The sequence below is a fragment of the Podarcis vaucheri genome (assembly GCF_965113315.1).
Source record: "Podarcis vaucheri genome assembly, chromosome: 2".
NCBI classification, from domain to species: Eukaryota; Metazoa; Chordata; class Lepidosauria; order Squamata; family Lacertidae; genus Podarcis; species Podarcis vaucheri.
Genome location: NC_138760.1, coordinates 2,354,283 through 2,371,087, shown reverse-complemented (window position 1 = coordinate 2,371,087; position 16,805 = coordinate 2,354,283). Strand labels below are relative to the sequence as shown.

Here is a 16,805-nt window from a genome sequence, read left to right as displayed (position 1 = left end):
AGCTATTGCTTGTTTAACTTATATGTAAATCCAGCACTGCCGCCACAGCACCACATAGCACCTTTCTAAAATCAACGCATTTGAGATCAGAGGGAGTGGGCAGGCCAAGCAGCAGAAATGCCCGGAGTCTCAGGAAGGCAGCCTCCCTTCCCAAGGTCTCTTGCCAGTTCTCCAGGACTCCTCATTTCCCCAGCTGTGGAGTACAAACAGCACCCCGCCCCTTGGCGTGTTTACACGGCAAATATCACAAGGGCTGCCATCTGTCAGGAGCCGGAGAAATGCCTCCAGACTCAACAGGTAAGGGAAGAAACACCCAAGAGGCTTCAGCAACTGAGCCCAGCAGGCAGCCAGCCAGCCAGCCAGGGAGGCCCCAAATTCTGCCGAAGCCTCATCACATTGCCTCGTTTGCAACCCAGAGATCAGAAGAGCTTGCCGATGCCAAAGGGAGACACCCAGAAGTCACCCTGCCTTTCCCTGAAGCAATATCCTCGCGCATCAAAAAGCATGCAGAAAAATAAATGGGTTCATCCCTAAGAGCTTAGCTAATTCATGCTGCTATCTTTCACCTGCCCAATAACAATTTAATAATAACAATTTAGACACAGGAAAGTAATGTGTAAAGCAGAGTGCATTTTGATGACCCCCAGACTTTGGAACTCCTTGCCCCTTACCCCCCCCCATCACTGGGGGTTTCCAAAAAACACGCAAAGGCGTACCTTTTCACCCAGGCTTTTAGGAATGTGCAATGATTTTTTCCTTTCTGCAAATGTGGTTATTGGTTGGTTTGTCGTTCTAATTGTTTCTCTACTGCATTTTATTGTGTTCATGCCATTGTAATCTACTGGTCTTCAAATGTTGGGTCAGGGCCTGATCCAAGGTGGATTGTCACAGCAACAGCAGCAGCAGCAGCAACACCATGCAGATGTGACATAAAAACTTAATTAATGGGTTCCAAATGCATGTTTGGGCTAAAGGTGAATCCCAGGTCTGAAAAGGTTGACTACTGTTGTTCTCATCTTTGGTGAAGCGCTAGTAATAAATATGCTAAATATATGCATAGCTCCTCCCCATAGGTAGGGCCAGCTCCAGGTTTGAAGAGACTAGTGCACTAGCTGGAGGGTCTCCTCTGTTGGGGGGTGAATCTCTGGCGGCAACAGTGCTCCAAGCAGCACAGTCTAACCTCAAGTTCACTTTCTCACAATGGCCTCAGTGCAATGTTGCTTTGGGGGATTGTGGGAAATTAAAACGGAAGCTAGAGCCAGCCTCCTTGCTCTGGCTCTGCTTGGAGCATCAGAAAAAGGGGTGGGGGACTAAGGAGGCCCAAAGATGCCATGTTGTCCTGCTGATGTTTCTATCCCAGGCGAGGGCCTGGTTTGGAAAGAAATCTTAACCTGTACTTTTCCACTGACCTCCAATCTTCCCTTCAATGCTCCAAATAATCAAAACCCTACCATTATTACTTTCTAGGGTTTGGGGGGGTCCCCCCAAATCTATAATGTATTTGACACTCTAAAGGTAAAGGTACCCCTGCCCGTACGGGCCAGTCTTGACAGACTCTAGGGATGTGCACTCATCTCACTCTAGAGGCTGGGGGCCAGCGCTGTCCGCAGACACTTCCGGGTCACGTGGCCAGCGTGACGAAGCTGCTCTGGCGAGCCAGCGCAGCACACGGAAACGCTGTTTACCTTCCCGCTAGTAAGCGGTCCCTATTTATCTACTTGCACCCGGGGGTGCTTTCGAACTGCTAGGTTGGCAGGCGCTGGGACCGAGCAACGGGAGCGCACCCCGCTGCAGGGATTCGAACCGCCGACCATGCGATTGGCAAGTCCTAGGCGCTGAGGTTTTACCCACAGCGCCACCCGTGTTTGACACTCTAGGGTGACATTAAACATGGATCCCAACTCTGAAAAGGGTGAAGATGGCTGATTGCTGTAATCACTGCAACTCCTTGTAATCACTGTAGCTCTGTTAAAGAAGCCTGCCTAATCTGCAATCTCAGAAGCTGTTACATCAGCAGGGCAGGCGTGCCAAGCATTCGTGCCAGGGGCCTTGTGCCGCCTCCTGCTTTGCCAAGATAATGTTGAAAAGGTGAGTGGATTAGGCCCAGAAGCACAGGTGAGTCAGCCTCCCAACTGATGTGCAGCTGGACCAGCCCTTTCCAAAGCTTATGAGCACCTTCACATTGGCCCGTGCCACATATCTACCTGATAAATTAATCCACCCATGCACATGCTTATGTTAGTCCTCAGCATCTAGGGGGGCAACATCTGCACTGCAGAGGAACTAATTCCTGTTTGAGGCTGAGATGATCAAAATTATTTACAGCATGTGGGACCTTCAACATAAGATTGCAGTGTAGCCTCACCATCTTGTGGAGTGCTCCTGTGCAAGGTTCCTGCCAACCAGACTGGCCCTTCTCTGCAACACTATTAGTTGTAAGGTGCTCAAGCAATGCATTCCATTCTATTCCCCAACATCGTTCCTTGCCAGGTTTTACATCCCCCCCCAAAAAAAAATATACACTGGGTGTTCTGTGGTTAGTGGGTACTGAGCCTGCTCAGTCCTCACTGGGGCGTTTGTTGGCCCCTTAGCTTGTTTTTCCTGAAAAGCTTGGGGTTTGTTTTCTTTCTTATTACTGCAAGCCTTGGGCTGCTCAGGGCATGCTAATAAATTCCTCTTGTTTCTCAAAAACCCTGCTTTGGCTCCATTTTCGTCATCACTCACTACCTGAGTTTGCTATTAGAAGAAATAATATATTTTGGAGTCATGGAATAGACCTTAGCCACAAACAAAGTGTCAGGAGCTGGAGTCGGGAGCAGGTCAGAAATAAAACACTCAGTGTCAACTAAGTTAACTCTTTATTCAAACAAAACAGCTCAGGCCTAGTGATCCCATCAACTCTTCCCAGTAGGTCTTGTCCCAGTAAAGCAATTGCAAGGACTGAAGTCCTTCCCACTGCTCTCTACGGCTCCTCTCCTGGGTCCTTTCCGAGCAACCTGAGGCTCCTTCATCTTGTCTCTCTTTGCTCTGCCCTCTTCATTCCTCTCTGTGTTCTGGGAGACCAGTTGGGATAAGACCTGGTCACAGCAGGAAGGGAAGACTCCCTGGCTTCTTCAGCAGCCTGCCTCATCTCTGTCCCTTCTCTCCAGCCTCCACTTCTGCCTCTAACTCTGGACTGCTCTCTGCCACAGCCTCTTCCTGCTCACCAAACCCTGTTACCAACACCTCCTCCTCCCAGTCTTCTTCCTCTTCTTCTGACCACACATTGTCATTCCACCACCCTGGCTCTGAGCCTTCTTCCTCTGGGGGTTCCCCAGCTGTTGCCTCTCACCATTTCTCTGCATCCAGCAGGTCCATGACACAAAGCTGATTTCCAGCAAGTTCTGTTGCCACAGAAGCTACTTTCTGCTGCCATAAGTGAGCCAGTTTTGGTACAGGGAGTTCCATGTGATAAGACACCTAAGCTGCGGGCTCATAATGGGAAACAACAATTATAAAGCCTAAATATAAATCACTAATGAAAACCAGCTTTTTCTCAGTTATAATGCTAGCTGTTGAAAGCTTGCCACCCCGAAAAGTTCAGAATTAAAAGGGCAATTTTTGCACAGCTGAAATCAACCTAAAGGGAGGACACCTTAACCCTTGTGTTCACTTTAGTTTATATATTATTTCCTGTGTTTTCTCCAAGAACCTCAAGATTATTATTATTAATAATAATAATTATAATTTATATCCTGTCCTCCCTGGCCAAAGCCGGGCTCAGCGTGGCTAACAACAGTAAAAATAGCACAATTTACATAAAATCACAGTCAATTAATTAAAATACATTATAAAGTCAATTCAGAATCAAATTAATGGCAACCATTGGGCTAGAGTTCTATGAGGATTACAGAAGGAGGGGGTCAGACTGTGCCTTGACCAAAGGTCTGGTGAAACAGCTCCGTCTTGCAGGCCCTGTGGAAAGATGTCAAGTCCCGCAGGGCCCTAGTCTCTTGGGACAGAGCGTTCCACCAGATCGGGGCCACGGCATATAGTGCTGTCAGCCCCACATTTTATGAGAATTTGAACCTGGTCTTCTTGGTCTAATTCCACAAACAAACCACTACACCACAGTGCTAAAGAAGCATTTCACTTCTATGAGGCTCACACTGGATTTTCAGTGGAGATTAAGTCACATTTCATTGCCACGCTAGAAAGAAAAGCTAGCATCTGCCCCCTTAGTCATTTGCCATGAGGATGGAGCTGTGAAGGTCATCTGACAATGGCCTGTGGCCCAACCGTGTTTGCTCTAGAACCACTGCAGTCACCAACAAACACCCAGCAGGGAAAACCATGGTAAACTGCAAGATAAGCCAACACTGATTTATTTCCAAACCATTATTGATCAGGTGTGATGAGGTGGCAGAGGAACTTTCACAAGTAATTCCGCAGCAAAACAAAAGTAGCCAGTAATTATCAATGCACCATCAGTTACCCACTTTTTTTCCAGCTGTGCCTTTAGGCCAAATCACCTGGAGGTATTTCTTTCCAAGGAAATAGCCGGATTTTAAATACCGTAGATATTTAGAATTCCAAGGGAGACAGAGAACTGCACCGTTTTCCCTCTCCTTACCTCGGGGTCAGGCAGGTGAATGCCTACTGAGACCACTGGAGCTGCAGAAAGGGGTCCAAGCTTCATAAAAGATGACGCAGGCTCTGCTATTTTGGAAGCAGCAGATCCTTCTCCACTGCCATATCCTGGAGATGTAGCATTTTGCTCTGTAGCCACACATGCCAGACACCCTAGGGGCAAAGCTTGGACAGAAGAGGACCAGTCTGACCTGTTTCTTAGCCAGACTGTTAGAAAAGCCTGGGATGAAGCTTCAGCAATTAACTCCCTCAGTCCTGTTTCCAAGCAGGAGGCGACTGCTTGCCAAGGAATTAAGAATCAGATCACTCTGTTTGGACATGTGGCCAAATTTAGTTGGCTACTGATTCAAAAATACACAAAAACCAAGCTCCCCACTCCTGGCTTACTAACAGTACATGTGAAAAGGATCTTGGGGTCTTGCTTAACATGAATCAACAGTGTGATGAAACAGCAAAAAACCCTAATGCTATCATAGGCTGCATCAGCAGAAATCTAGTGTCCAGATCAAGGGAAGTAATAGTCCCACTCTCTTCTGCCTTGGTCAGACCACACCTGGAATATGGTGGCCAATTTTGGGCACCGCAATATAAGGAGGATACTGACAAGCTGGAACATGTTCAGAGGAAGGTAACCAAGATGTTCAAGGGTCTAGAAGCCAAGCCTTATAAGAAACAGTTGGGAATGTTTAGCCTGGAAAAGAAGAGACCGAGAGGTGATAAGACAGCCATCTTCAAATACATAAAGGGCTGTCACGTGGAATCATAGAATCATAGAATCATAGAATCATAGAGTTGGAAGAGACCACAAGGGCCATCGAGTCCAACCCCCTGCCAAGCAGGAAACACCATCAGAGCACTCCTGACATATGGTTGTCAAGCCTCTGCTTAAAGACCTCCAAAGTAGGAGACTCCACCACACTCCTTGGCAGCAAATTCCACTGTCGAACAGCTCTTACTGTCAGGAAGTTCTTCCTAATGTTTAGGTGGAATCTTCTTTCTTGTAGTTTGGATCCATTGCTCCGTGTCCGCTTCTCCGGAGCAGCAGAAAACAACCTTTCTCCCTCCTCTATGTGACATCCTTTTATATATTTGAACATGGCTATCATATCACCCCTTAACCTCCTCTTCTCCAGGCTAAACATGCCCAGCTCCCTTAGCTGGAAGATGATCCCAGTACATACCGAGGGCATGGGTTTGCTTCCCTTGGAATAAATGTCACAGGAGACTTATGGTATTTCTGGGATAAAAGGTTTTGTTTGAATATGTCTACAGGCTGGGCATAAGATGGAACAGGGCCAGCCCAGAACATTTTGTTGGGAGAGACAAAACAGAAAGGCTGCCCCCTCTGCTGCCTCACCCTCTATCACATGCCCGCCCATCATGCACGTCCACCCACTGCAACCCAGAGGCACTGGCAGTAGCACAGTGGCTGGAGGGTGTGCAGTGGGGGAGGCAGGAAGGTGCCAAGTGGTCAACACAGGAGGAGAAGGAGGAGTTTGGATTTGATATCCCGCTTCATCACTCCCCTTCAGGAGTCTCCAAGCGGCTAACATTCTCCTTTCCCTTCCTCCCCCACAACAAACACTCTGTGAGGTGAGTGGGGCTGAGAGACTTCAGAGAAGTGTGACTGGCCCAAGGTCACCCAGCAGCTGCATGTGGAGGAGCGGAGACGCGAACCCGGTTCTACCGCTCTTAACCACTATACCACACTGGCTCTCAAAGGGCAGGAGGTGGTGGGCTCCTCCAAAGCCTGATCTGCAACCCCTTCCAGGTACTCAGAGGCCACTGCCTCGTCTCACCTTGAAATGGAAGGTTCACAACACCAACACTCCATCACACCCTGCTCCCCAACAATGGGGGGGGGGCATTTTAGCCATAGCTTCTCTCTGTCACTTTCAGAACCAGCTTTGAGACAGCCAGTCTGTTGTTTTTTCCACACGCACACACAGGCAGAGGAAGGAGAGAAGAATGGCATCACCCTTTTAAGAAAGATGTATGGTACGGCTATTTAGTTTCTGGGACAACACATCACCTGTACTTGGCCATCTTTTTAGTTATGGAAAGACCCGCTTTTTCCAACCAAAGGTTTCTCCCAAGCTAATGCTGTCCACCTGATTGGACCTTTTTAGCAATATCTTTTTACAACCATAGTCACAGCCCAAATGTCACTGCAACATGTTTCCTTAATTCCCACCACTATAGGACGTGTCTAGTCCTTTCCCCAGTCTAACCAAAGTGCTGCTTCCCTTGAAGCAACTACACTGATCTTTATCTTTCCACCACAGACCCTTCCCCCTCAGAGTATCTGTAAACATTTTGGAGCAAATTTGGCACCAGCCAGGAATGTGGACTCAAAGAGGCAAGAGAGGAGCCATTTTTAGCACCCAGAATCACTTACGTCAGCACATTTATGAAGTGTGAGAAAACAACAGCAGAACAAAAGGCTTTTGTAAAAGATACGACATGGTGCATGGGCCGATCCCAGCTGTGCCACTACAATGGCTGAGACTGTGTAGGTTGAAATGCAATGCCCACATGAGATGCACATTGGTTTCAGATGCAACAATGGTCAAAGCCAAATGGGCACTTTAAAGGTGCTTTAATTATCACTCTGTAATCTCCCCCCCCCCACTTTAAGTTTACAAGTATTACCACCATTCACAAATAAAGCTTTTTGAGCTTCAAATGTCACCATGCTCGTCTCAAATAGTGAGGTCCAAGGCACTCCCCAATTTGCCTCCCTAGATGATGGTTCATAATATATTGTAGCCTCACTCAGATACAATTCCATCATGACATGTTTTGTGACATTCTGGACAGTGTGTGACCTTCACCCCTCTCCATTTTCTGCATTACCTGCCTACTAGGTGACCTCTCTGACTAAATGGACCAGATTGGGGAAATGCCTTTTCAATTTCCCATGGCTTGTTCAAAGGCCCTTTCTTTAAAAGGGCAGGGATGTGTACACCAGTAGGCACACACAGGGTAGGGACCCTGCCTCCCTCCAGATATGGTTGGCCTACAATTTCCCATAATCCCTGACCATTGGCTGTGCTGGTTGGAACTGAAGGGAGCTGGAGCCCAACAACAGTAAACCACTTAGACTGAGGTTGCAGATGATTGAGCATTATATAAATCCACTTAGTCAAATGAATGACTAATTAAACATCTGGAGGGCACCAGGTTCCCCACTCCTGATGAGCACACAAAACTGATGAGACAGCTACAAAACTGGCAAGCCTTTCGCAGCACTGTCAGTTTCACCACAGACTGGGCAGTGGGGGAGAGAAATGGAAGGGCTGGCCAGGCAGCAGATTCTCATAGTCATGTAAAAAGTAGAGAATGTGAGACAGGGGGGCTTTGTCCCCAGTGCAGCAGGACCGCTCTTAGTAGTCCTAGCTCTTCGCTAGTTTAATCCTTAGCATGCAAGTGTTCTGTATGCAGAGTGCGAGTGGGTGCACATTGAGAAACAAAAGAACCTGTCCCACACGGGCAGTGTAACGGAAGAGGGAGGAGAAGGGTGTTTGACAGCAGGGGAGCGTGATGGAATGTGGGCTGGAGTTAGAGTGAGTGACAGGTGGACCGTGTCTTTCAAGAAGACAGTTGAAGGCTGCTGGGAAAGAGAGAGGCAGAAACAGAGAGGGAAGAAGGGAGGGACAGAGAGAGCTCATCCAAAAGACCTGTTCATTGAGCATTCACCCTCATTCACTTGCACAAAGCTTACACACAAGGTTAGATGATACCCTGTATTCACTGAGCATTTGGTTTACTTATGTGGTGGTTATGCAAAAATGAGCACTCGCTTTGGTTTGCTTGCACGGTAGCTACATGTCTTCCCATTAATCAGTTGTTTATCCCACACTTTTTAGTGCAGTCCGCTGGTCACTTTCCTAACAGCAAGAAAGCCTGTTGTGGGTTTTTGTTGTTGTTTTTAATGTGGACTTGTTGCACCAGAACACTGCAATCCACTTTAATGGCACAAACCTAAATTTTCTCTATGCAGCTGAATGCCTCCTGCAAAGTCAGTACTGGAGGTGACCAGTGAATGAGATGGGAGGGATAATGAAAGCCTAAGTAAAGGTAGCTTTTTCAGGGTTCATTATGTGAGGTAAGGGCAGCCTTCCTCAAGCCGGTGCCTTCCAGATGTTGTTCAACTCCAATTCCCATCATCCCTGACCCCCTAGGCCAGGTATCCCCAAACTCGGCCCTCCAGATGTTTTGGGACTACAACTCCCATCATCCCTAGCTAACAGGACCAGCGGTCAGGGATGATGGGAATTGTAGTCCCAAAACATCTGGAGGGCCGAGTTTGGGGATGCCTGCCCTAGGCCATGCTGGCTGGGGCTGATGGGATTTGGAGTCCAACAACATTTGGAAGTCACCAAGCCAGGGAAGGCTGGGTGAGAATACCGGTATTTGAACTTCTCTTTTAGTATTCTGCATGAAATGGCTACTTGTTCTAGGTACTATATTCTAGAAATAAATACATGTTTACTGTTTTAAATGCCAGTGTTCTAGCCTAGGTTGATTACAAGGTTGGTGTATCCCATCCCACATGTCTAGTCAAACAACAATAGAGAGAAAGAACCCTTTTGCCCCCTATGACTCAGTAGCTGTGGCAGAACTGTATTGTGAGGACCATTAAGGGACCTCTAGACTCAGCAGAGTAGCTGATCTCATCACCCTCCGGGCCTCTAGGGGACCCTGAGAACGTTGCAGACCATCTGTAGTAGCAAATTTTAGGGACAGGTTTGCCATAGTGCAGTTCAGGAGCCATAACTCAATGGCAGAGTACATGCTTGGCATTAGTACCTAACATGACATTCTGTGGCTAAAATTATTTCTGGGAGCAGAGCTGGGGAAGACCTCTGCTTGTGACCCGTATTGCTGCTGCCAGTCAGGATGACTTGGCATGAAAAAGCTGCCTGTATCCTCACCACACACCTGCCCAACTGTGACTCACCAATCCGAAGGCAGCCCATCATCCACGCATGGGTCGCAACGCAGTGCATGCAGAGAAAGCTGGAAGGGATCCTCACCACACATTCAGGCACATTTGGGCTGGCTGTCTTTTACCATTGCTCATCTTCTTTCTTGGTGACTGCACTCCTAGAATCCTAGAATTGTAGTGTTGGAAGGGAACGTGACGGGTTATGTAGTCCAACCCTCTGCAATGCAGGAATCTTTTGCCCAACACGGGGCTCAAACCCATGTTCATGAGCAGGGGCGCCGACTTATAAAAAATATTGGGGGGCCCATGCTGGTCAAGGAAGGCTCCCCTCCTCCAAAGCAGACCCGATCCAGGCGGCTCCATAAAGCTCCTGGAGAGAGGCGGGGGGGCGGAGAGACAATGCCAAAACTCAGGGGGCTCCTTGAGCCAATTGCCAGAGATGAGCCCCGCAGGGGGAGGCAGGGTCCTCTATAGCCCACCCCAGCTGCCCTTCTTGTATCTACAGCCAGTTTGGCAGGGGGCGGTGGAAGGGTCTGGAAGGAGCGGGGACCACCGCGGAGCACACATACCGGGAGCTGGAGAGGCGAGGCCCAGCCAAGAAGGGGCCAGCCCGGAAGGCGCAGCTTCACAGCCGAAGCTGTCCTCGGCTTGGGGAGCCGGAGAAGCTGTCGGGTCAGGGCCCTGGCACCTAGCCGCTCCCGCGACGCCTCTTTGCTCCCGGGATCGGGGCCGCCAGCTCAGCGCTGGAGCCGAGGGAGCCCCCAGGCAGGCCTGCGAGCAAAGGCAGAGCCGCCGGGCGGTGGCCGCTTCTGCAAGGCGGCCGGAGAAGCGGGGAACCCCTCCCCTCCCTGCGTCCCCCCCACTCGCTCCCCCTTCTGAAACTTTGTTAACACTTCCACGCTGAGCCTCTGACAATAGGGGCGGGCCGAGGGCACGACGCGGCTGGGCCCTCTGGACTCACGCGCCCCCCCAGATGTTGCGCCCGGTGCAGCAAAGCATAATATAACTAATTTTCTTAAATTATTGGGGGGCAGAGCCCCCCAAACGAATTTTTGAGGGGGCTCGGGCCCCCTCAGGCCCCATGGAGTCGGCGCCTATGTTCATGAGATTCAGAGTCTCACGCTCCACCAACTGAGCTATCCTATGCACACTTTCTGAATAAACATGCAGAGGATTGCACTGTTAGCTGCTGAGACGGGATATCAATTGAGTGAAACAGAAAGCGCAAGATACACCGGCTCCTCCTTGCCTACGCATCTGATTGCTATCCAGACTTTTCTCCATGTCAGCAAGAGAGTCTTTAAACTCCCACGAGGCAAAGATGGGAGCCTGTCCAATATAATGTGTATCTCAGCTGGCCAGGGGCCTCCTGAACTTTTAATATTTGTGTGGAAGAGGAAATTTCAACAGGTGTAGTTTGTCATACCTGCTACACCTGCTTAAATTCCAACACAACTATTAAAGGTGCTGTCTCTTCGTTTGCATCTGAATTCCTTGAGCTTGGCTCTTCTTCATCCTCACTCCATAGTCTTGAGAGATGGGCTCCTTTTATCCTCATGGTACTAAAGAGGACTAGTGGTCACCAACAACAGGTGGGGTGATGACCAGACTGTACCATTTCAGACTCAAGTAATGAGATGAGGTCTCAAAAAAATATAGGTGTCAGCTAGTGGATAAAGATATTTTTGCACCTAGGAGCATTGCCTCATACAAACCCAGCCACACCATCTGCTGCTTGGGAGGAGTGAAAGTAACAGGTAGCAGCTGCGCCCTCACAACATCCAGAAAACCTGCTGCAGAGCTGAGCCCTGTATCACCTTGTGCAGACTCTAAATCACAGCAGCAGTGCTGGTGAATCTTTACAACATTCCTGCAAGGCGGGCTGGTATTATTTTGCATAGAAAGGGGGGCTAAGGCTTTGTGGAACATGGAAAGCTGTTTTACATCAGATCAGCCCAGTATTGTCCACTCTGACTGGCAGCAGCTCTCCAGGGGTCTGTGGCAGAGAGGGTCTTTCCCCACACCAGCTACATCAATCCTTTAACTAGATATGGCAGGAGCTGATCCTTGGGCCTTCAGAACGAAAAGCATGTGCTGTTAGCTATGGACCTTCCAAAGGGCTTGCTGCTGCATTCACTCATGGAAAAGGAAAGAGATGAACCGGGGACTTAGCTCTTAGCTGCTGTAGGAAACAAGCACAATCTGAAGTTTGGTTCCTATCCCATGTGAGTTTGCCTTTAGCCCTTACAAAATAACATTCCCAGGATTACACAGCTGATAAGTTGCATTTAAGCCATATTCGTTGCTGCTCCCACTTACTGCAGTGAGCGGCCGGATTCTGTCTTCTGAAGGCAGCACCCCCAAGCTCCAGCACCCTGCCTTCCTCACCTCTATGATTTCCTAATACAAGCAAGTTGCAAGCAAGTTAAAACAGCATCAGCCCCAATTGTGTCCTTGGGGTATCCCATTGTTTACATCCCCACCCCACTCTTCCCCGACGACTGCAGCCCCTGTGTTGTTGATCAGGACAGCTGTTCTTCCGGCAGGCAGCGCCAGCTCTGAGCGTCCAAGCAACTTCCTAAGGGGCTGTCACCTCCCCCACTTTCCTGCCCGTGGCCGCAGGGAGAAGAGAGTCTGCCTGTCGCCACAAATCCGGCCTGCACGGGCAGCCAGCCAAACCTGGGGCCTGCCGTTTTCTTCCTGGCTATGTTTGGCTACTTCTGTCCCCAAAAGGCCATCGCCCTTCCTCAGACTAAAGAGAACAGTCAAGGATTCCCCTGGGGAGCCTCCTTCCTCTGGGTTTGATTGTATGGTAGACTGGGCTGGTGATCAGGCAGGCTTGTATGGAATGAGGACTGTTTGCCTTGTTTTGGAACAACTTCCTAGAACTCAGGGACTTGAAGATCTGTCTGCTTACATATGATGACGTATGCTGCACGGCTTCGTTGACAGCCAGTGTGGTACAGTGCTGGACTAGGACTTGGGAGACCAGGGTTCAAATCCCCTCTTGGCCACGAAGCTCCCTGGGTGACCTTGGGTCAGACACTGCCTCTCAGCCCTACCTCCCTCACAGGGCTGTTGTGGGGATCAAATGAGGAGGGTGGAGAAGCATTTATGCCACTTCAGGTTCCTTGGGGGGAAAGTGGGGTATAAATGAAAGGAATACATAAATTGAACCACAGTCCACTCCTGGTTGCCTTCATGCCAAGGTGAAAACCTTGGTCTGCTAAAACACCTTTGGAAATAATAACCAGGTGTGGGAGTACTTCTGAGACCACGTGCTTGTCTTTCACCACTGAGTATTGACACCCTGCCTTCTCATCTCTTGGCTTGCAAAGGAAAACTCGTATTTTCAGAAAGCAAGTTCAAGTGCTCTCACATACTGGCCAGATGCAAGCTACTGGCTGCATTTATTTTCCTGCTTGTTAGAGATTGGTATCCCACCCTTCCTCCAAGGAAATCAGCTCACCAGTTTTTGCCTTATGGCAACGCTGTGAGAGAGGGGAGGCCAAGCGACAGGCTTTGCCCAAAGTCATCCAAGACAGTGTCCCTTCCCAGTACCTTCCAAGAGGGAGAGGGCATGGGGACAAGATTTTGTCACTGTCCCATTTCTTCTAGAGGTCTCTTGTTAACTTCCCAAATGCTAGAGACTAAAGGGTATGTTTCAAAAACAGCAGCAGCATTTAAGCTGGAGTCCTGGGGGCAGGGAGTGGCGTCCTTGCCTGTTAGCACTAAAATAAAAGAGGGAAAATAAAGTGACTTGTGCTTGTTATAACTTGACACCGATTGCTTGCTTCCTCCAGAGAACCAGGAAAGGAATCCATCATCTCAAAGGGGTGGGTGGTGGAGTAGACCAGTTAGCAATAAGCAGGAGTCTCATTTGGTCCAGATGTACCACGGCAATGAACCAATGAGCACAGTGGTACAACCAAAGCTAAGGTAAGGGGGTCCAGGATGGCTCCAAATTGAATGGGGGAGCGTGTGTTGAGAGTCCTGCACTGCAGGAGGTTGGACTAGATGACCCTTGGGACCCCTTCCAACTCTGTAATTCTATGATCAGAAGCAAAGGACTGCAAGAGCTAAGGCAGTTCATGAAGCCCATGACTCATTGATCCATCTCAGATTCCTGGCAATCCCAGATTTTATTTTATAGTGAAGATTACATTTCAAACTATGTTTTCACACAAACAGATGTAAAGAAGCCCAATGGCGTTGGATGCAGGGTTAAAAAAACAAGACCATGTGTTATCGCTCTGGTTCAATCCCTGCAACTGACTGCCTGATTTATAGATACTACACTAGTATAAAGCTGGAACTCTAAAAATAAATAAATGAACAATTTATTTTTAAATAATCTAAATTAAGTGGAAGGTACCAGATTTCATATGTGCACACCTGTGGGAGTAAGCAATCTCATCTGTAATTAGATCTTGATGAAGGTAGGGATAAGAAGTCTTGATCCACCTCAAAACAGCTAAACTCTAAGGATTTTCATTGTGGGTTGGAGATGTTAAGCAGTTTGTGTGAGAATGATCCAGCATGGTTCGTGTGAGAATGCAAGGGATCCCAGGGCTTAAGGACCCAAAGGACACATTTGCTCCTATACCTTCTAAACATTTGTCCTGTTGATGCTTCTGAATAGGTCTGCACACAGCACAGCTTCTACCCATATGCAGGATTGTCTTACGATCTCCACATGCGTTAGCATGCTCATTCCTAGACTAGTGCAATCTATGGGTAATACTGACCTAGCTTACATGGTGGTTTTGAAGATTACTGACCTGGTATGCAGAGCACTTTGCATTCTCAGAAACTCTAAATAAATGCTTAATAAATAAATAAATAATAATAATAATAATAATAATAATAATAATAATAATGTGCTGTCCATGTAGGAATTCTAGAACTCGAAAACCTAAGGGGCAGTAGAGAATAGACCTCAACAGGGCTTACATCTCTGACAAAATTCCTTGGGATTGGCATCTGTTCCTACTTACTTGGGAGCAAGTCCCTTTGAACTCAGTGGAACTTACTTCTGAGTAGACATATACAGATGTGTGCATGTTATTTAATCTCCTGTCAGAGATACAGTGCAGAATAACTGAGCTCCTTGGAAGAAGGCAAGGTACAAATGTGAAAAACAAAGACTGCATGCCTACTGGCTTTAACCATTTGCTACATTGCCACGATTAGAAAGGGTGTGTGTGGAAACAGACAAACCGAGCAAAGCCAGTGGCCACACAACTTCTGCAGAGTACAGCACTGAAAACAATTGCGACCAAAGAAGTAAAGTGGACAGGCTGGGTGCTACGAACGCTGGTCCAGGACACACTTGAGAGAGTGTTTGTCAGCCCTGTACTAAAAGGTTATGCACACACACACACACACACAGAGAGAGAGAGAGAGAGAGAGAGAGAGAGATTCCGGTTATGGAAAATGGCTTCATGTCTTTTCTGGAGCCAAGAACATGCTGAACCCTGGCCCTGTTTGTGCCAGTGGTTTTGCTATCACATTGACTCACAGCAGCCTGCAAAACCAGCTCTGGGCATAATGACAAACAGGTAGCTTATCCTGACTGGCTCCACATGCTCACTTGGGGTCAGGAGGAGCCTCCCTGTCCTTCAGAGCCACCTGCCTACCCAGTCACAACAAAAACCACCTGTTGAGACGCAGCATCCAGCTGCAGAGCATTGGTACTCACCCATCGGATCCCCTGGATCCTGGGGGCGCTGCCTACCTGCCCCTCCAGCTGGATCTGATAGCTGTAGCTGCGGAACAAGTGCATCTTTTTCCAAATCACTTCGAGAAGACTTTCTTCTGGGATGGGATCCATGAGCCCCTTGGGGAGCTGGGGCAAGTCTGAGACGTCACCAGGCAGAAGCCCGACATTCCACCTTCTTCCCTGTCCCCTCCATGCCACCTTGGGGAGCAAAGGGAAGCAGTGAGAAAATAAAAAAGGCATTTTGCTCATGCTGCATTCTACCTGTGCAATGGGAGGGCTGGGCTTCTTAGGAGTTCCTCTGCCCCCCCCCAACAGCAGTACTGTAATATTGTTGTTATTTATATTTCTGTATTACTGCAATATCACAGCACTCCAGGGTGCTTAAAGCACGTTGCCGACGCTGTCTTAATACTCCTAACGACAACCCTGCAAGGTGGGTGAAAATGCTTAACTCCAGGGACTGAAGGTAAGAGCAGTTTTCCTTGCCTAAGGCTACCACTTAAGCGATATTAAGGGTGACATCTGAATTCAGGGCTTCCTGGCTCACAGCTGGCCACTCTAGCATGCCTCCGTTCTCATGGCTCATTCGTCTGCCAGCCAATATAGATGGTGGCTGCGCCGGGCATCTGGCAAAACTGGTGCCGTTTCGTCGTTCTTCCATGGACTCTGGTCCGCAAAAGCTTGTGGCTATCAAACATCCGTTAGCCTTGGTTGGAGGTGTCACGAGGTGGGTTGCTTTTGCGGCTTCCCCTCTGCTGATGCCGCTTCTCGCAGGCTTTTAACTCAGCTGCTTATAGCTCGGCGCCCGAACATCCATCCGAGGAGCTGCCAAGCCAGCACCCCACCTGTCGCCAACAGGTAACCTTCCTCGGGCGCCACGCACTCACCTTCATGCTCCCTACTCGGCCCGCCTGGAGAAGCCTGTCCAGAGTGGGGGCGCTCTCTTGGGGGGCCCGGATGGATGACCTTACGGGGAGAAGAGGCGAGCCGAACCATCCTCGGGCAGGAGAAGCCCCGAGGAAGCCAACGCGGAGCCCATTGGAAGCGACGGTTTTTTCGGAGCCGGTACGCGCTTTACGCAAACAGCCCTGGCCGGCTGGCCCGCTTGGAGACGCGCGCGCCCCCGCCCGCTGGCGCTGGAGCAGAAGCCGCCACCAGGATCTTGCTCTGGGCTTCCTGGTCCCACACTCGCCCGCCCGCCGCCGCCGTGCCCAGGACGGAGAGCGAGGGCTCCGGCAGCGCCTTCCCTCTCCGCCAGCCCGGCGAGCAAGAGCGCGACAACGCGCCGCCGGGGCTGCAGGCAGGCAGGCAGGCAGGAGAGCGCCTGGCGCGGCGCCCGGAAGCTCAGGGCTGCAAAAGGCGCTCGCGGAGGCCGGGAGCGCCACGCCCCGCCACCCCACCCGGGACCTGGCAGGCAGCGACGTTTCGGGTGAAGCGAGTCTGGAGGAGCTCGAAGCAGCCGAACCAGCGCCTCGGCAGCCTTCAGAAAGCAGCAAAGAAACG

At 49.5% G+C, this 16,805-nt stretch overlaps 1 protein-coding gene across 3 annotated transcripts in view; it reads right to left on the bottom strand.

Annotated features, from left to right (window-relative positions):
* Positions 1-16,598, bottom strand: part of RAPGEF3 (Rap guanine nucleotide exchange factor 3) — a 50,718-nt gene extending 34,120 nt beyond the window's left edge. The window contains exons 1-2 of one of the 3 annotated variants that reach the window (XM_082208170.1): positions 16,190-16,598; positions 15,282-15,500 (exon numbers count right to left, since the gene is read on the bottom strand). In XM_082208170.1, coding sequence (XP_082064296.1) covers positions 15,282-15,500; positions 16,190-16,195 — 225 coding nt within the window. In that variant the 5' untranslated portion in view covers positions 16,196-16,598. Of the gene's footprint in view, positions 1-4,612; positions 4,820-15,281; positions 15,501-16,189 lie in introns of those variants that run through there. The other 2 variants (XM_082208171.1, XM_082208172.1) reach the window with 2 other exon arrangements.
* Positions 16,599-16,805: the final 207 nt, after the last annotated feature.